The sequence below is a fragment of the Anguilla rostrata genome, chromosome 2, assembly GCF_018555375.3.
Source record: "Anguilla rostrata isolate EN2019 chromosome 2, ASM1855537v3, whole genome shotgun sequence".
Classification (NCBI taxonomy): Eukaryota; Metazoa; Chordata; class Actinopteri; order Anguilliformes; family Anguillidae; genus Anguilla; species Anguilla rostrata.
In genome coordinates this window covers 12,282,449-12,303,617 of record NC_057934.1, presented here as the reverse complement: position 1 = coordinate 12,303,617, position 21,169 = coordinate 12,282,449, and the positions used below count along the sequence as shown (strand labels likewise).

The 21,169-nt window shown below is 43.4% G+C and overlaps 1 protein-coding gene across 2 annotated transcripts in view; it reads right to left on the bottom strand.

Annotated features, from left to right (window-relative positions):
• arid5b (AT-rich interaction domain 5B) overlaps positions 1–21,169 on the bottom strand; it is a 67,107-nt gene that overhangs the window by 5,820 nt on the left and 40,118 nt on the right. The window contains exons 1-6 of one of the 2 annotated variants that reach the window (XM_064320338.1): positions 19,547–19,893; positions 17,973–18,091; positions 16,623–16,827; positions 14,605–14,657; positions 12,601–12,698; positions 1,685–1,886 (exon numbers count right to left, since the gene is read on the bottom strand). In XM_064320338.1, coding sequence (XP_064176408.1) covers positions 1,685–1,886; positions 12,601–12,698; positions 14,605–14,657; positions 16,623–16,827; positions 17,973–18,091; positions 19,547–19,679 — 810 coding nt within the window. In that variant the 5' untranslated portion in view covers positions 19,680–19,893. Of the gene's footprint in view, positions 1–1,684; positions 1,887–12,600; positions 12,699–14,604; positions 14,658–16,622; positions 16,828–17,972; positions 18,092–19,546; positions 19,894–21,169 lie in introns of those variants that run through there. The other variant, XM_064320330.1, reaches the window with a different exon arrangement.

Genomic DNA, 21,169 nt, shown 5'->3' with positions numbered 1-21,169 from the left:
AAGAGCAGCCTCTTAATTCCTAGCTGGGTCTTCTGACTTTTTTCCATTTCATTTTCCACCTACAGGAAGGATTTTATTTAAATGACCTTATTTTGCCCTCAAGATCTTCAAATTTGGAGGTGCATGTGCATGTTATGTGTATATGCGATATACACAACTCTTTTTTTTCCATTTCACACTTGTAAGTGTTAAAATCAGACAGCGATGTTTTGTGGTAATGACGCTTGTGCGCAAATTTCCTGCCTCTCCGCTCATTGTTCGGCGGCTGACCTCTGACCCCTGAGGTCACAGCCGAGCCGGGCTCGCGGCTCTGGGGACTGACAGGCCTTTTCAGGTTTGTTGACACTCTCTTGCAACTTGCTGGGACACATTGTCCGGGCGCCTTTTAGTGCCTGGTGACTAGCAGTCCATATTATGCCGCCCTAATGGGGTGTGACTGGCTGCTGGCAATGCGGGCATCACTCAAGGGCCTAGAATTGTCTTCGGCTTGGACGCAATGAGTGAATTAACACTGCTTACACGTTGCGCTTCTTAACGAAAACCACCTCCTCTCCTGTCTATATCGTCTGTCAGTATTCCACCGACGTTGAATTGTTGAGACAGTTCCTCGTATTTGAACGTCCATCTGACAAACGCAGAACATTGGTGTAGTGTCTTCGACCCACCCCTCCCCTCCCCTCCCCCCCCACAATCCTTTTCTCCACTTAATACATCTCATTTCTCAAACAGCACACCATTTCATTTGCTCCTTACAATGTACAATCAATTATCTCAAGAGGCTTTCAAATTAGAGAACATACCAGACAGATGAGCTCGGCATGCCACTGGAAAACTCGTCAGCCCTTACAACAGGCCTCTTTGTTTCCGCCGCACAACCTATTATTCATTTCATGCATTGCGGGAATTAATATGTGCTATGTAGCTGTTCTAAAATGTGTCTAAATTTGACACTCTGCGAGAACACTGAAAAGGCCTTTTCATCTCCTCTGTAATCATTTGGTTATTCATGGGAAAATAACTCCATTTTCATTCCCTTTCAGGGCTGTGTTGTTTTTTTTTCTTTCTCTCCCCTATTTACGCCTAACTACAGACACTCGCAAATCACCATGGATTTATTGGCTTTTGAGGGTAAAAATAGCCCATGGTTCATGAAAGAGCAAAAATATGGCATCGCTTCGGTTTCCACACAACAGACGATGTGATTTGATACAAAGCGTTTCTGCGGGAACCGCGATCTCGTCCTGCTTTGCGGCGGGTAAAATATTTGTTGATAATAATAAATCTGCCGTCGTGTTTTGAACTGATTTCAGCGAAAGGTTACTGGAAGGCACACCCAGAGCACAACAATTGCTTTCCGAGACTAAACAGCTTAAAAACAGGCCAAACGGTAAAAAAAAAACTGTTAGAGGAGTCGCTGGAGCGGAGAAAGTACATTATATTTACCGCGCAGTGAAGTGGTTGCAGCCTCTATTCAGGCTAAAATAATTATGTTAAAAACAGCTGCTCTTGACAACACTATTCTGGAAAGGACTCTGACAGCTGATTTGTTAAATAAAGAAAGGCACCCTCTCCAGAGCGGGCTGTCGTGTTGTGCGTGCAGAGCGGGGGTGGGGCCCTGTGTTTGTTTGAGGGCAGAGAGCGCTTCGCGGCCGTGCTGAGGTGAGCGAGAGCGTCGGCGACTGACCGGCGAGACGTCCAGGTCTTTCGCGGCGGCGTCCTTCTCGTTCTTGGGCTTCTGGTTTTGTTCCTCTTTGGGCCTCTTCGCCGCCGCCACCTTTGTCTTGTTTCCCCCCTCCTGGGCTCCGGCCTCCTGCTTTCGGGGTTTGGCGGGGGGGAGGGGCTTGTCCTCCTCCCCTTTAGTATATCGCTCGTACGGGAGGATGAGTCTGAGGAGCGAGAGAGAGGAACAGGTGAAAACTTTGGCCCGAATTCCGACATCCCACCCACCCCTTGAAGTCCAGTGACTACCCCCCCCCCCCACCTTAGCCTTTATCATATTCCAGGAAATACAGTCATTCCTGGGCAAGGCATCACAGACCACTTACTGTCTAGACGACTTAATTCCAAGCCTGCATTTGAATATTTTTTCTCTTAATCTGACATATATATACATCTACCTGATTAGAATGATAAAATCATACCTCTCCATAAAAGGAAAGATTAAATTAATCTGCTGCCAGCCAAACCTCGAATGTAGCAAGTTGGAAAGGAGGTGACACGCATGCTTGCACGCACGCACGCACACACGCACGCACGCACGCACACACACACACGCCTCTTTAGCACTGGAGCATGGATAGATAGCGAAAATGCACTCGATCCTAATTAAAAGCATTTCAGATCACAGCAGCTGATCCCAGGAAGGCTGCTCCCCTTGTGTACCCCATATTAACAACATCTAAATCTATTCTCTCAGATAGCCATCTTCTGGGGACTAGAGAGAGAGAGAAAAAAAGACATGAGAGAGAGAGAGAAGAGAGGAGAGAGAGATCTTCCACACCATTAGGTTTTTTTTTCTTTGTTGGAAGCTAACTGAACACACAGAGACATTTCTACGCTAATCTGTTTTGTTCCACATTTGTGATAGGGACCCCCTGATACAGAGATGGTAATTGGAAGGGATATATTTGGGCTGTAATCGCACTTTCTGCTCTAGTGGTTTGGAGTTTTTATAATGTGTTTTGTGTGATTAATGAGTCACGGTGGGAATCATCTGAGGCATGCTGAATTATAAATATTAACTGTGCTGCAGCGGACTGAGTCAAAACATTTCGCAGATCACAATTTGTGAATGCAAGCAGAACAGAAATAACAGAGGGATGCGTTCTACAGGGGGACATACAAAACAAGACAGCTGTATTTAATTACCAGGAATCTAGCACCCTACCCCCCTACCCCAACCCTCCCGCTCCCCGTCTCTTCCCACGTCCCTGTTTACTTTTTTTTTTAAAGATCTTGGGGACTATCTTGAGAACACCGGACGATTTCCTCTATTTTCGATGAGTTTAATCGACGTCAGAGATCGCCCACCCCTCCGCGCCGAACGCGGCAGCGACGTCGAGTAAAGCGGCCCGCACTGAGCATGCTCGGGCAGGGCGAGCGCGGGGAAGCATGAATAAAGCTACGCTGGCTCGGATTTGGCAGCCAGCCAGCGGCGGAGCTAAGCAGGAGCCCAGAGGGAACATTCATCTTCAGATCCCATTACCAAAAGAGTTTAAACATGTTACAGCTGCTAAAACTGGAAAACGCTCGCGCTACGAAGTCGAATCAAAATAGCGGCGCAGCTGCCAAATACCTGATTCCCACTGTAATGTTTCGGTTCGTGTTTACATAACGAGAGCACAATAATGCACACAATAGCTTATCTTGCTCATAGCTAATCCTCTGCAGTCTTTAAGTCCGGGGCTAAGTGTGTATGTTTTTCAGAAACCCCTCGTCCTTGCCTCCCGTGTTTACGCAAGTTTTACGATTGCCCTTGTTTAGTTACGTGGAACGGCAAACATAACTTTTCGACCTTCCATTTTCTCTTTTTGATGTTTCAGGCGGTAATTGACATCAGATGTAGTTTAATATTTCTTTGTGTGTGTGTGTGTGTGTGTGCCTTTATTTTACTGAGTGCTGAAATAAAACTGGATACAGTCTTCATAGCAAGTCGACCAGTCAGGAGAACAGAAAAGGCCTACATCATTCTTTCCATATTACCATGTATGGACATAACTACTCCCTTTCCTTTCAGGGGAAAAAAAACCTTGGCAAATATAATTTATCTCTTTGCAAATTAGGTAGAGTGGCATATTTCCTTTCAGAGGAAAAAAATGCTTTTAAGAGTTCAAGTGGGTCTGTGAGATTTTACATTTTTTGTTATTTTTTCACTGAGTTCTGCAGCTGGCACATAGACTGCAGTATAACTACATTTCATACAGCTGGTCAAAGGCCCAGAGCCAAAAGCAGGAAATCTGCAATTAAATGTTCCTTTATGACGGCGAGAGGGAGGGAGACTGACTGAGAGAAAAAGAATGAGAGACAAAGAAACAACAAGAAAGGGAAAAGGGAGTGGGTGTTGATAGAAAAGGGCAAACCACTAAAATAATTTCCACTTAATTTGCTTCAAATAAATAAATAAATAACCAATAAATAAAAAATGATTATCAGGAAAAACCAACAAAGGCAAAAAAGGATACCATGTACAGTATGTCACAGTAAGATGATGATCTTAATTTAAACTCACTTTGGGATGCAAAAAATAAGTTTAATTTAACTGCCCACACTGTTCCACGATCTACAGTGCATTTCCTTGCTGAGGTGCAGCACAGGCAGACCCACCCACAGGATGTGACTTCTTTTCCCACCCATTTAACAGTTAGTACCATCCCTGAAGTGACTGATTATATCTCCAAACACAAGAGACACCTTACCGCTCACACCAAACCATAAACTACGAGCAACTGTAGGCTGACATGCCAAATTCCCGCGTCACATCAGATAGTGCTAGCTGTTCCGGTGAGCAACTACTACAAAGGGAAAAAAAACACTTCAAATATTGAGTTTCACTTCTCCAGTTTTGAAAGAGCTGCAATATATTTTATGATACCAGGCCTCTTTGACGAAAACTGTAATATTTATCTTCTCACTCAAAACTTATAGCAAAGCTCCACAAGCCTGTGAAAGAATTCACGGCAATCTGAGCTCTTAATATAAAAAAAATCCCGCTTTTCCAAATAGCCAGGCCACAGCTGAGAGAAAAACCATCTGTAATCAAAACTGGGAAAGTTATTTAAAGTAACCTATTGCAACACGCTGACAACACGGGTTCACTTTTAGGCCAGATAAACATGTTGCTCTGCCATTCAGTGGATTCACGTGTTTTACCAGAGGGCAGGCCCACTGCTGGTGCGGCACTTCACTACAGGATATGAGTGTTTATATAAAGACATCTCAGTTTCTAACCACCGCGTCTGCGAGCTCAGCTGCACCTGCACGCTCAGAAAACGACGGTACGCTCACCGACCACTGAAACCGGAAGAGGAATACAAGCCTCCCCAAACTCCCCATACAGTAGGTTGCACAACAAGCGCTATAAACTGCGCGTTCGTTTCGCGGATCAGACTCGTTCATACCTCCAAAACAGAGCTCCAGGAAAGGGCAGAGGAAGGGTTCGAGCGAGCGAACGGCGGCTCGGACGAAGTCAAAACATTCGGCCAGGGTGACATCTGCGGGGGCACGGGGTGAGGTCACTTTGAGCCGCCTGTTTTGGTCAGAGATCATCTCTGACCATCTGACCAGAACAAAGCATTATTTATGCCCTTTGCGTTCACTCCTCGGGGCAATAAATAATTTCCCCCCCATTATTACAAGTATTTCTCAACTGGGAAGGTTTAAATGCTAGCCATATAAATAAATAGCCAATTTGATTTGGCCATTTGCCTTCACATTAAAAAAAAATCTTACTGATAAATTCATTCAGTAATTGTTTTCACAAATTCATTCTCACAACAATTTTACATAATCTACATACCAATTTTTTTAGGGCCAGGTTAAACCAGTTTGAAATTAAATACAAAGGTCCAGTATCATAGAATAACCGCAGTACAGTACCAACTCATCCTTGTATTGTTCTATAAAATGCACTTAAAACTATTACTACTACTGAATTATTATATGCTATCACTTATCACGCAAATCTTGTGCAAATGAGCTTATTTGCTGAATTCTCTGGTCTAGTAGCTTGTTAATTTTTTTCCTCATTACCTTTAATGGAATCGTAATTTAAATGCAATAGCTATTCAGATTTGCTTTTGTGCCATTTATTTTCCTTTAATAGCATTCAGTTTTTTATTTAAATGATTCATATTTCTGCATAAAATGCAGCACCACTTTCTTTTTTTTATTCTCTCAGTCGGGCAACCTATAAGCTCTTGAGGGTTTTTTCCACCATCCCCCTGTACACGCACACATTTTTTATTTGTTCACCTTGTTTTTGACCTTCGTATAGAAATTTATGTACAAATAAATGAACTACAGCTAAACGGCGCAGAGCATCCTTATTTTCAAAGTCACACATTTCATTTGGACAAAGCGGCGCAGCCTGTAATTTATAAATTGAAGAAAGAAAAAAAAAACAAGAATCAAAGCACAGGTGTGAAAAATGAAACGCGCACCATCATTAATTCAGGCTCGCAATTGCTATGCAGGATGGATCCATGAATAATGAAGCGCTCTGAACAGATAGGGGCGTTACTACAGAGATGGCTGCCTGGCTGGGAAAAATGAAGGTGAACTGAATGCCTGTGTACACTGCCTTTATCTGGCCCAGACCTCCGCTGGGAGTGCTACTGAGTGGGTAATAAGATTCTGCTCCACTGTCTGCTTCCCTCCGAGCTTCTAATCCACGTCTTATATAACATTCATTTCCATAATAAGCGCTCGGAACACAGGCTCTTTATATAATCTCACTTAAAGAACACAATAATTATACAAAGTGCAGCATTTACTCGGAGCCCAGGTATGTTTATGGCTAGTGCCCTTGCCCAGGGAAACCGGCTAAAATAAATAAATTAATTAGAAAACCATGGCAACACGGAACCCGTTCCCTTGTAAAAATAAGTATGAAATAAATACAGGCGTGCGTGGTTTGGTCACATAATGCATAAATGGAAAAGTAACGCTGGTCTCAACTGTTATTTCCTGTACTGGAGAACATGCTCGGCTAAGGTGCTTTAAAAGCTACACTGAGCAAGCACTGACGAATGCAAAAATGTTGCAATATCCTCTACAGCCCCCATTACTGCAGTACATAAGAAAGAGGAACCATGCATAGTGGGACTACGGGGCATTTCGACCTCAAGGGCTGCTAACAGAGGATGAGCTGTGGCGCATCTTTGCTCTTTTTGTACGTTTTTTGTCGGTCAAAATATTGACCGCAACTGCACCCACCGCGGCAGAGAAGCAAAGAGAGACGCTAACCGTAGAGTAGGTGTGAGAGGAAAGGCCGCCCAGGACCACACAGACGGCGCCTGGTCTCTTAAGAGCACGTCGATAGAGCAGGGGCGGAGGCAGGTAGCTGACCTTTCTCGTGCTCCTCAAATGAGCAACCAGGTTTCGCTATGCAGAGGTTCAGGGACTTTTCGCCAGATGACCCGCAAACATTAAAGGTGGGAACGAATCGATGCCGATGTTAGCACAAACCTCCTATCAGGGTGCCCTGTTTAGCTTACGTTCATCCCTGAGAGAATGCGCACAAATATCCTCGAATATTTATATAACCTCTTACATAATCTGATAGGCTTGCATTTGAGGAACGGTGTTTACACGGTTTAAAACAGTTGCATTCACTGAAAAACACACAAGCAACTGCTTGTGGTGACTACAGTCATTTTGAGATCAAGGAATGTGACACATGTGACAGTAGTATCACAGAACGTGACAGTATACTTATATTGTCTGTTACACAAACAGACACAATACTAAAGCAAACAATGAAAATATAATAATAATTACTACTTTATTATACTAATACTACTACTACTAATAGCAATAATGATATACCAGTTATTATATTGGTATTGTTATTATCATTATTACTAATATTACTATTATATAAGTGCTGTAATTCCCTGTCTTAGTCACAAGATGGCACACTGCCCACTAGGAAAAATGCAAATAAAAGGATGAGAATGCAGACATACTGGCAGCCCAAGATGGTAAACATGCTGCAAATAGTACATGAAAAATAATAACTGACTGTACATGTTTCATGTGCAAAGGAAATAAAAATTGTGAGGGGAAATATTGTTGTATGAGAACACGTACAGTAATATCTGTGAAGTAGATATGGTGGATGTCAATTGTTTGTATGGTGTACATTTTTAAAATTCATGTTACCGTCAAAACACAATTATCTGAACACACATCTCAACAGAGCACAGTTTTCATCAGAGGAGATCAGAGCTTTATTCCAGAAGAAATGTCAGGACGAAACATAATTGCAAATGAAATGAAAAAGTAATTTGACGGAGACAAAGTAGTTTTGGGATTGCGTTTCACAGAGTTGCCTCTAATGACTAGTTGATGAAACACCACTTTCTGGCTGTGAATTACCACTGAGCCACAGTAAAGGAGAGGCAAAGCTAGATGGCAGCTCAGCAAGTTTCTGATGCTAAATGAATGTTAAACAAACAACTGGATCCTTGTTATTGAGCATAATGGAAGCTGCAGCTGAGCTGGAGGCCTGGGGCTGCTTCAGCTTACGGAGAACAGCTTACGAGAAAACCAAAACAAGATCTTAATTATCACTTCTGGAAAGTTGTGATTTAACTCGGGCGGTTATAATTAAAGTAATTCTGGGGACTTGAAAAAGCAGGACGGTCTGTGGCAAAGCAAATGCAGATCTAATAAAAGGATAGAGTGAGACAGAGAGAGAGAGAGAAGGGGGGGCAAAGAGAGAGAGAGAGAGAGAGAGAGAAAGAGAGAAAGAGAGGGGGTGAAAAAAGACATTGTTCCCTAGGCTTTGGTGGCTGCCTCAAAGGTTTTGTCAAGAAGTCGACCCTTGAACTAATCCTGATTCACACAGTTAAACAAGGCTGTAAGGGAATGCCAAACTACTCCTTTTGTCATGTCTGCCTTTTAGACCTGAAATTACCTCATCCATTCCCAAAGGCTAAAACCCATTAACTTTCAACAGCAAATTTTAATTATTAAAAGTGTTGAATTATGTTTGAGGGGTACAGTCTTCTTATATATATATTATACCCTTTTTAAATTCTCTGCTCACAATTATTGGAAGAATTTTCTTGCAGAATCTCCAGTAGAGCCAAATGTTTTTATTTTTTTTTCCCCTTAAAAAATCATTCTAAAGGAATAAAATCAAAAGCCTCTTCTTTGCCGCCAAGTTCCTTGGAACATTTTTTTCCCTCTCTGCACAAAACAAACACAGGCCCCTTTTCTTCTCAGGACACTTTATAGCTATACAGCACAAATAAGCCTTCAGTGAATATGAAACTACATCAATACTGTGGTTGCTAACAGCACAAAATCTCAGTTCCAAAACTGAGTTCTCCAAAAAAAAAAAGAAAAGAAAAAAAAAAGGGGGAAAAAGACTGTTAATCTGCAAATTTGGAGAAGCCAGGAATCTAAGCACAAGGCAGAATTGGAACCCTACCCAAGAAAGCAAAGTCTAACCTTTGTAAATGTTTAATACAGGTCAGTTACACATCATTGGCCGACGAATGAAAAATCTATTGCCACAGTGGAGAGAACTGATTTAACATATCGATGTAACCAAGGACTACGGCCACATATGTTTTGCCTTTCAGAATGACTGACAAGGCACACTTGGGGACTGTGCGGTGAACACGCCTAAGGTGCTTCATAATTGGGCTGGATTTACCCTGCCATGCACTTAATCATCTTCAGTCCAGTCTATCAGAGAGACTCTTTGTCTCACAAAGAAGACAAAAGTGATGCCATGTTAACTGCACAAATGAGGCTGTATATTTAATAAGCAAATTACGATAAACAAATTACATCATCCAACGACTGAATTAAAACTGACTGCGCCCACAAAATGGTAACTCTAATACTTTATACCATTATACATTTCAGCTAGAAAAAACAAATAATTTTTGATATTTCAGTGCAAACAGCCACTGTAATGAGTTTGGCATTTATAAATCAAAGACAAATAAATCCCTTTAATATATAAAGATACTCACGCCAAATGCAACAACGCGTAATACAGAAGGGTTTAACATGCCACATCTACTGAGCAAACTGGTTTTTTTACCATGTGTTTACAGCAGGGAGAGAGATCTCAAATAAAGCCCTGAGCTCTCGAGGGGGGAAAAAACAGCTGATGTAATGCTCAGCGGAGAAGCGCTGGTTCGAAGCTAGATCATTAAAATACTTAAAGGCCCTGCATTTAAATCTGTCATACTCACTATAGGTTCAAGGATGTGTTCTCTGAAGCATGGCTTGCCTGAATTTAGAGCAAACATTAATTCCGAAGGGAATACAAAAATCAATAAAGTGCTGGGAGGAATGGATGTTGCCCCCCCCCTCCCCCAAACCCTTTTTTGTTGCTCTATATAGAAATGCGATACTTGCATTTGTAATATTCAGGCTTAACGCCCCTTTCGATGACACATTTTATACGCAGCCAAATAGCACAATTATACATTATGGTACCTGTATGTTATTAACAACAGACATACTTCAAAATGAATTTTTCATTCCTGGAACTGGGTTGGGTCGAGATTTATTGGTTCTTGTGACATTTTGTGGCGTGATATGCATACCTCTGAGGGAAGGGGAAAAAAAACGACAAGACTCAAATAGAAAATTGCTATAAATGACACTGTTGCCATGGATCTTTTTATTTTTATGGGATACGAATACATTTCTCAGAGTGATACAAAATACACACATAACAAGATTTACAGGCTGCTGCTATCTTTGCAGCAGCATTCGTGAAAGTTTCCGGAACAAAGGCCTCTCTCTAGAAAGCCGGGGGATGAAATGCATAGCAGGGTCTGATCAATGCCATTGACCTATATAATTAAAAAGCAGTGTGAAATTAAAGGGAAGAATGTTGCAGTCTGTTTCAAGGTTATTAGCATAATTTTTTATGACCTAATTTGCAAACCGAGTGTCATTGGGCCGAAAGCTAATCTTAGGAACCACTTAAATAAATATCATTAAAGGTATTTGTAGTGAGTGAGGCTGGAGCATTAGTTTGAGGTTAAATATTGATTCTCATCCTCTCTGAGAAATAGACCCATAACCACTTTAAGCACCTCAAATTAAAGACAACTGCTAAAATTAGCTAGAGTAAGTTTCACTTTTTGCCACAGGGAGGTAGTTAAATTCCCAAAAGCCATTCATGTGAAGTTAACAATCTTTAACACTGCCTACTTTCCGAAAGTGAAGTACAAACATAATGTTCTCAGAATCCATCCAGGAAAGACACCCAAAACCAAAAAACACGACTAAACATTTTTCTGTAAAAAAAAAAAAGAAAGCTCAAATGGGAAGTGGCTGTGTTTGCAGAATAGGTTTGCACTTAAAACTGCGTGTTAACAGACTGGTTGAGATATATACTGAATAAAATAAATAAAATAGCCCGAGTGCTCGTCTTGTTGAATGAAATTGAGAGCCTGGTAAAAACTGAAACAGCCACATTCCCAGCTCACTGGCTCCGCCCCCTTTGACAAGGGCGTGTGAACGAGACCGGCGAAAGGCCACTTCAGAACCGAAACCTGTGGGCACGCCGCCGAACAATGGCGGCGGCGCCGTGCGCCCCGAAGTGGACAAGGGGACCGGGGACCGGGACCGACCTCACCCCGGGCAGATCCATCTTTCATCCCCCACCAAAGGGAGAGAGAATAACTTCGTTTGCCCGGCAAAATTAATTCAATTAATTGTCCCCGCAGCTGCGCAAGCGAAAAGCATCAGCAAATCTGGTCTTTTGGTCAGGGATGCTCCCCTCCCTTTTGGCAGCGTATTACTCACTGCGCCAAGATATTATTGGTTTGTATCGATTCAGCACAAAGTATGTACCTGCTGTTTCTGCTGGAGGGCGGCCAAGCAAAGCTCCCTGGTGGCAGAGCTCCAGCGCTTTCACCTGCCTGACACTGTCACCCTCTCTCTCTCTCTCTCTCCCTCTCTCTCTCTCTCGGCGTCGGGGGGAAGCTGTCTTCAGACAAAACTTCAAAGGTCACATTGGACTGTTTTTCTGCCGCGACGCGAAGACAAGAACTGTCACTTTCGCAAGGAGTGTGCGTGGAGTACGACCAAAACGGCTAATATGAATACGCTCGCTGCTCAGAACTGCCCTTCGAAACTCTGCCGTAAGAGAAGACAGACGCACGCACACACGATGCACTCTTGATGGATGTGAAGATAGAATAGTAGCCTTTGGGTGGGAGATCTCCACTAAAGCATGCACACAGACTAATATGCTCTGCTTGTACAAAGGACACCTGGAACTGCCATGGTACATTGAATGCCATTCATAACATTAACTGCCTTTTAAAAAGGAAAGCACGTACCGACATAACAAACCTTTGTGAGTGTGATCTGTAGTTTCCCACAGGCCAACGCAAAGAATTATTCTCACAGTGATCGGTGGATCCGCAAAGGGCCACAAACAACACGGAAAGGCAGCCTGACCCGTTCACGTGTAGTACTTCCTTTCCGCCATGATGATGAATACTTCCCAACAGGCAGACTTTTTATGTGCAAACACTCCCCAACATATCGGTATTGGATTTTTAGAAACATCTACTGCACGTGTCCAGATCACTTGGTATTTTATGAAAGAGTATATTTAAGTGCACCTCGGCCTCTTTTAAAGAAAATAAATAAATATATATACAAATCTGTAGTTTATAACTGTGGCATTTCTGAATGTTACAACATGTTTGATTTCTAAAGACTTGATATGGCCAGTTAAGCACTTTCCCTGGGGTACATTTTCTCAAAGACAGTGGTTACAGTGAGATACACCTAGTGAGCCAGTTGGACCTACAGTAAAGCAGAAGAAGGTAAGCCACCAAAAAGGAGGGGTGGCAGACTCCTTGGAGGAGAGAAACCATGGGGCCTTACCTTTCATAATGTCTGCGAGTGCATGTGGCAGCACTAGTGCTTCCAGGATTGCCGCCAAGCTCATCGTATACATTTTTCCACTGTCGGCGAGCTGTGATCTGAGGAGAGGGGAATAGGAAGGGGGGGCAGGGGGTTACTGCTAAGCGCGAAGGGTAAACACATTACCATGGCCAAACACTGCACAGGGGACCACAGAGGGCCACGGTCCTCTTTTTGGTTCTGCGTCGCCTTTCGGGGGCCTACTGTCTGCGGTGGAACCCACCGTGACGCCGCATTCGCTGCAGCAGGTGCTCACCGTGCAGCTATCTTTCGCACCTCAGACCCCGCTTTGCAGCCACCGTGGCAGACCACACAACTGGAAAAGTCGTCTGTGAATAACAGAGCTGACACGGTAGCCAAGGCAACGATCTTGAGTTTTAACTGCCACCAGATCCAAGCCTGGGCGTGGTAGGTACACGCAGAACCAAAAAGTGACCAACTTTCCACTGTGTAACACATGAAAGAATTCATCATTTCTAGCGGTAGTAGCGCATTTGGCAAACAAAGAGTTAAAGCTGCCTGAAACGCATTCCTCGAGGCGACTGCAATTAATTTGCTGATGGTTTCTGTTCATTATGTGAAGTCACCTCTACAGAGCATGCTAATATAACGTACTAATCTCTGAATGAACACAATAATAATTACATACTTCCCTGGATATAAACCTGCGTGTGCCACATAATTAATTCCAAAAAACAATGTATCCTGATAATGTATCCTGATGTGTGTTTGTTTGGCCTTGGAAGAATCCTTCTGAACTCAATATGCATCATTATATTGAGCTCTATATGAAACATGTAATTACAGTAAGGGCAAAGCAGTCTCTCCATACTTTTCATCAGCACGTGATCAGAGAGCCATCTTACAAATGCTTTCCGATGATTTAGTACAACCTTGTATATAAAATCTACTTCAGACTTGGAAAATAGTTTCAGAGAGCATTTGATACTGCACTTACAGAACAACTTGTCATGTCCTTACACGGACTTAAAGATCCACATACTTTTGACAGCATGTGAACTATACATTTTCTCAGGCTCCTGCCGCGCACTATGAAATACCTCAGCTTTAATATTTCATGACTGCCGTTTGTTTTCACATAGCTATTATCAGAGAGGCAGGTTTTAAGTTCCCTTTTGGCAAGAAAACACAATTCTGTCAGACCGAGTACAGAACCAGCTACAGAGCTTAATCTGATCATTGTGTGTAATGTAAATATTTCCAATGACATCATTTTCCTCTGAAAACTGATTTTTATCACAGATGTCAGCTGCTTCAAACCAATTCTGCAGAACCAGCCAGGAAAAATTTCAATGCTAAAAAGCAACCCGTAATGGTATTGTGAATAATTTCATTACAGTAGATATGCAAAGCACAGTGCTTCCTGTACACAGGGTACGCTAAACTGCCGATAAACCATACGATAGCAGGCTTGAGAGGAACCTTTGAAATCAGATGAATAACTTCCTGTTTGCTCCGATCATAAACATTTTGGCTGCCACTCTCTTATTTCACTGCTGATAAACAAATACAGAGCCATTTACAGTATTTGAATAACCTTAACTGATTAAATTGAAAAGCCCTTAAATGCTTTTCCTATATTAGAACAGAGCAGATGTCAGATTGGCTGCCAAGTGAAATCTCTTTATTGTACTGTTGGCTTTGTTGCACAATCGCAGTTCCCTTTCACAGTCCCAACATGGGTGCAGCACAGACGCTACCAATTTCCTTGACAGAAAAAGAGTTACATATGTTTTCCACTTGAACATTTTACAACAACTGCATCACTCCGCCAAATGTGGATCTAGGCGAGGTTTCGCCCGAGCTCGGCCGGGTAAACACAAAATCTGACAGCGGGCCTAAAATCAGAAAATGACTCCGCTTGTTCTTCATGTATCTCAGAGCCCGGGGAGAAAGGAAGAATGAGAGGCAGGGATTTTCAGCCAGGATTATGTAAACACTCACCAGCTCATATCCTCCCAGTTTCTGAGCAGCTTGAAACATAGTCCAAAGGTTTACTGTTAGAGGGATAATAAGCATTAAGATCAATAACTCACTGTAAACACACACAAACACGCATACAGTACACAAACAAACGCACACACATACACACACACACACACACACAGGCAATTGTTAGCATTGCAACAATTACAATCAGTAGCTTCCACATACACACACAAATCCTTGCGCACACAGGCACACACACACACACAAACAACATCAATCCTTCAATGTGGGGACCCATTCATGCAGGATCTGAGATATTGACACACATTAATTTCATTACTTCTCTCCCGCCGTCGTGTTCTTCTGCGTGGTGAATGTTAACGCGGTCTTTCGCAGATAATGGCCCAAATAAATGGCAGTCTATTTAATGATGTGTAAATGTTTCATGTTTCAAAATGGCAACAAATAAACCGAGGGACTTCACGGGGGAGAAATCAATCAGAATTCAATCACCGCGCGCGCACACCGCCTCGCGTTTGTCAGAACGCTGTTTTCCTATCCCCAGATCCGCTCGTATTGATTATCTTCCCCCTCGCGGCTGCAGAAGAGGCCGCGGCAGAAACGACAACAGGCGGGCCCCTCCAACCCCACTGAGTGACACTGTCTTTTCAGGTGAAAACCCACCGATCCGTCCGTAAGGGTGTCATGCATCAGTAATTACCGCAGTACGCCACGACATTATAAAAGCCCGTCTCGGCTCGCCTTCATGTCGTTTCAAGCGGCGTGTTCTGCGGCGCCATTATCGTAGAGGCGCACGAGTCGGATCCGCGCACATCCAACGAGACCAATTAAACTTTCCTTGATGGGTACCTCTGAGAAGGCGGCCAGGGGAGACTGCGCTCCTATTCCCAAGGACACTATTGGAAATATGCCACTGGCTGTGGGAATTACTGTTTATCTAAGAGAATGAGAAATAATGAACCTCTTTCTCCTGTCATTTTTTTTTTTTTTTTAACAATTATGTTCTTTATTATGTGGTGTAAGGTGGTGGTAGAGACCTAATTAGGCACAACTTAATGCTTAATGCTAGTACACTGTGAGATGGACAAAGAAAGGGAGAGAGAGAAAGCGAGAGATACAGTATGTCAGTTTTGTATGTCTATTTTAGTCTTTGGTTTGGTGTGTAACATAAGGATGGAAAATGTAACTGAATGGACGCTGTGTCTGTCACAATAGCTCGGAAAGCACCAGCAACTGATCTGCGTAGTAATATGAAACCGTAATTATGGCCTGCATATAAATGTGCGCGGAACCGACGGCTTCATATTACCGCGAGAAATTTCAGTTTTGATTTTTCACATTTGTAGACGGTCTTTACGAAGTCCAGAATTAAGTGTGACGGAAGGGATCGGGGTTGATCTTTAAAATATTTTATGTGCTTTCATTTTCACTGCTCGGCAGACAGAGAGCGGTTTGAAGTCGCTCTACTTAAGAGAGTCATCTGATGGCGCTTGATCTGTTATTCAAGCCATGTACATAAAAGCAGTTGGCTGCAGCAAATTAGTGCTATAGAGTTGACAGAGTATAATTGTCTCTTTCATTTTCTTAAGTTACACTGACCTACTTTGCAACCCTGCAGAAGAGATTAAGATCTTTTCCCTTTTTTTAAGGAATACTAAACCCCTCTGTGGGGGTAAGGCTACATCGTGCACGCTGTTAAGTGTTAAGGTGAAATGATGATAATGGTTCTTTAGTTACTCACAGATCAAAATGGGCAATCTCATTTTGGTGAAAATCGAAACTCCCCAAACCATTGCGGCTTTACAATTTGCATTGATTGAACCACCGACGAACGCAGGCACCAGAATGTGTGTGTTTTTTTTTTTTTAAAGAGATGCCATTAAGGACCCATGTTTACTAGGCACCAGAGCCTCATGCTAACCGCCCCGCCCCCAGATCTCAAAGACACAGCTCCCATTGGGCTGGAGAGAGTGAAGTGATGGTGTCGGAGAAGGGAGGCGGGCTCTACTTACTCTGCTTGAACCCGAGGTATGGGATCCTCTCAATAGGCGTTTTCCGCTCTTTCATGTATTTGTACAGAGCGACCAGGAAGGCCTGCTCGTCCGCCCGGCACTCCTCACCTGCCTCCACCTTGGGCTTCTCCTCGGCGGCCGCCTTTTTGCAGCCGCCGCCGCCGTTTTTGGGTTTGGCCACCGCCGCCTTGGGGTCGGTTTTCACCTGGAACCAAAAGAGCACGTGGCGGAGGTGAGAGAGGGGGCGAGGTGGAAAGAGCAGCAGCGGTTTTAGGTGGCTATGGTGAGAAATGGGTGGGGGGAGCAGCAAGGCCTTGGTTGGTGTGGGCAGGGGAATATCACAGCTGGGGGGGGGGGGGGGGGCACCGTTAAACTGACTACCCAGGGCCCAGGCAGGGATGGGAGGGGGCCCAGGGGGGGCCCTCAAAAGGCCTGGACTAAAATGGGGAAGGGGGCCCACAGAGACTGCATTTCGAGCTGCATCGCTGGCCGTGTGGGCCCCCATCGGGCACTGCGTGGGCCCCCCCGGGCTGCACGGATCGCGCACTGAGTCAGCAAAGCCAGAGCTCTGTTATAATGATGTCGTCACACAACACTCATTTGCTGGCCCACACACGTCTGTTTATCCATCTGCTATATATAATCAAGTGAATTTATTTTCTACAAAAGAGCTATCAAGGCCGGTTAGGATATGCACAGGGAAAAAAGAAAAAAAAAAAACCGTATTCAAAAGATATAACTGCCTTGTCCATGTTTTTTTCTTTTTTTTGCAATAATACTATGTATTTTCCATCAAGTTCAAAACATAGTATTATTTGTTCATTAACAAAGTGGAGTCATAATATTTAACCACTAACTCAACTTGTCGGTGGGATATTTACACAGAGACTGCCGTTTGGAAAACACCACAGAGTTGAGTTCATGCTTCCCCCTGCTCCAGCTCAAATCACACCTCAGCAATAACAAGCACAATCTCCGTTCCGGGTGACTACAGTTCCCCTGGAAAATCTCTAATACATTAGCTGCAAAGGCTCTGAGAGCCTAAGCTGTTTTTCTGGAAAGGAAACCAAAATATTATACAAGTGAACCCCCCCCCTCCCCACCACCCCACCAAATTTGGTAATAGATAGACACATTACAGGGGACAAAAGGTCATTAAAATAACAAGAGGAAAAACAACTGTGAGGGTCATAAATACTTGATACCCTAACATTAATTAAACATTATTGGTACCCCAGGAAAAGCGGGCTTCCATGCCAAAAATGTGAAAGAGTATACTCCTGGAGAGCCGGCGCTCTGAAACGGGCCTTTGAAAGGGCGTGCGGGGAAATGTAATGCTAATGAGGCTACCTTGGCAGGAGCCTTGCCCTCGGCGCCGCTGGCCTCCTTGCCCGAGCTCTGGCTCTGCGAGTCGCGTCGCTGGGAGATGGAGGGCTTCTTCTTCCGGGGCCGGCCCTTCAGATTGGGCGCTGTGGAGACAGAGGGCAGGCCGAGCTCAGGTTAGCGGCCCCACGCCCATAGCCCGCCGCGCACCGTACCACACCGCTAGCAGATTATGTGCACAAGTACACAGCTTACCCAGTCACGCACCACCAAATGAAACGCTTTAAATGTTTAAGACCTGTTTAAGACGACCGCAACATCTAGGCTGTGGCATAGCCAACATATGCCTACGCACAAGCATGGTACTGCACCATCCAATTGTTTATTGTTGATTGGGAAATTCAAGCAACACCTGCGATCAATGGAATGGCACACGTGTAGCATGATAATATCGGCAGGTTAGTACACGCCGTACCACTACACACCAATGCCTGTCACAGTGCCTCCTAGGCACAAAATGTACCGATACAATCTTAAAAGCTTCACCAGTAAAATGCTAACATTCCAAGCGGAAAGACATCATGAGAAGTGATGGAGGAGGAGGAGGTAGGAGGACGAGGAGGTAGAAAACACAGAATGGTGATGTCACTGTTAAGCCCTCTGTTTGTTCTGTGTGTATCTCCAAAAATCAATTAAAAAATGAGTTACTAGCGACTGTTTGAACAGGCTCATTGTTGAGACAGGCCTCTGACTCAGAAACAAGCGCTAGCACACGAGTGAGTAACATTTGGCGTGTGATGATGAAAGCCAAGGTTACAGTGATTACAGCGATAGGCCCGTGGCTCACAACCTTTTTTCTTTTTTTTACCGAATCATATTTGCTCTGTCGTTTAAACTTTAAAGCAAAACAACGGAGCATATTTCAATAAAGGACATTCACCAGAACCAATTACTGAAGGTGAAATCCACTGTGACTGTTTGACATTTTCCTTCATGGTTGCTCAGCCAGAAGCACAACGCAGAAAATGAAATTAAACAGTTTCACCACCGAAAAATTCCTACTACATTCGTATTAGCTAGAAAAGGGGCATGTTTTTTCCAGACATATCAAACATGCTTGTTCAGGCCTCAGAAGACCTCACACAGGGTAAAAAGAACATTTTGTAAAAATCAAAAGCCTATTTCTTAAACATAACAAGTCTTTGTCCTGAAGATTAATGTGCTTTCTGCATTCTTTTGTTATACCACACGTCTATTTGAATTCCAAACCTATGAGTAATGAAATTACTCATGACTACTTAAAATACACTTGTTAAGATTCAATACCACTGTTTTCACAAAGTGTCATCAGTCTGGACAAATAGTTCCTCCATTTTCGACACGCAGTACATATTTCAGAGGAACTAAATATACTCGAGCTTCATATTATGATTATAATAAACCACAAAACACCAGTAAGCACGCACGGAGAGAACTCACAAAAGAGATGTGGCTCACAACAGCCAAGGTTCACCGCTCTGCAACACATTAAATTAACTGACAGGAAGAAAACGAACAGGCTGCCCCTCGTTTTAAAAATAGAGATTAAATTTTTTTTTTACCCATTCCTTCTCCCGCATAAGGAGGCCTGTGGCGCTTTCCAGCGCCGGCTCGTCGGCATGTGAGGCGCGTCCCGCGCTCCCGAAGTGCTTCGGCGATTCGAGCGGAGTGAACGTTTTTCGGCTTTTGGCTCATACCGTTTTTTTTTTTCCTTCTGTTGGCCCCGTCTCAGCACTCCATTACTCACACATAAACAGATTAGAGGCTGGCCAAGAATGGCGGGATGAAGGGCAGGGGATGGGAGGCCGCTGAATGCCGAGCGCGGCCAGAGAGCCCTGCCAGTGGGGCCGGTGCCCCACTTCTCCCCTTTATTGACTTTCCCCAGCACCCATATACATACGCTCTCTCCAGATAAGAGCGGGGAGGGGAGTAGGGGGGGGAGTGGGGGTGTTTGGCAAACACAACAGCGCCTGTAAAAAAACTGTGTCACTGTACTGCTGCAAAAAGCGCGGAGAAGCAAGGGCAAACTGGTGCTCTGACTGAGGGGAAAAAGTTTACAATCGCTCCCGGGAAATGTGACCGCCTTTGTGGTAATGCTTCCAGGCAATGTGAGTGTGAGCGACCATGAAACGATCCCGGGTTCTAAATCTCTTATCCCCAAATCTTCTGACTGTAATTTATTGCTCTGGCTTTTCAAGAGCAGCATTTCAATTTCACTGGGGCTTGAGGTTGCAGTGATGCACCACTTTGCTTATCAAATCCCCCATGACTTGACTGAGAAAAATTAGTGCACTGGCAAGGCCTTAAACGTGTATAACGTCCTTACTATTTTCTCCTGTTCTCTCTAACCAAATATGTTCAGTTTAAAGTGGATCCCCTGAACACACTAACTGAAAAAATCTTGAAAGATCCAGAAAGTCTTTCATAAAAAATAAATTAAAAATAAAAATAAAAAAGGCTCTCTGTGGCAGGCGCAGCATGTGAGGAATGTCATTACTGTTATCTTATACATGGCTGTAGGCATTATCTTTCTTGTGTTCTATAACTGCGGCATTTCACCCTGGAATACAAACGAACCCCCCAAGGTGAATGGAAAAATGTTGATTCTAGCACACTATCTGCTATCTTGGTGATGGAACATCCTAAACAGCACTCTACCACGGATGCATCACCTGAGCAGAATTGTATTGTTGTGTTTTACATTAGTAACCTCTATTTGGTAGCCATTTCTGGGTCAGCCTTCAAACAATGTATTATGCACACACTACTGTAAGCAATAAATGCAGCCATTTGACAGATCTTTGTCTCATTTAATTACTTCATCATCCATACACTGTCCTAATTCATCAGACAATCTGATGATAATAATGATAATAATAATAATAATATAACTGAACAATATTATTCTCAAATTTATTATTTTTTGGAAAGTGACCTATTTCCACAGGAAGTTACCTCATTCCACACAACCCACAAGCTTAGCTGTTCTAAAACTCCCATGATTTAATAACCTGTAATGACAGCAGTGGACACACCTAAACCTCGCATACTCTATCGGCAGTCCTTGTCCCTGTTGTGTTTCATTTCATAGATCCATCTGTACGCCTTTCAATGAAGAAGGCAAATGAGAACACTGGCAGAAATATTAATATCAATGTACTGCAGTAGAAAGAAAAAATCCTGTC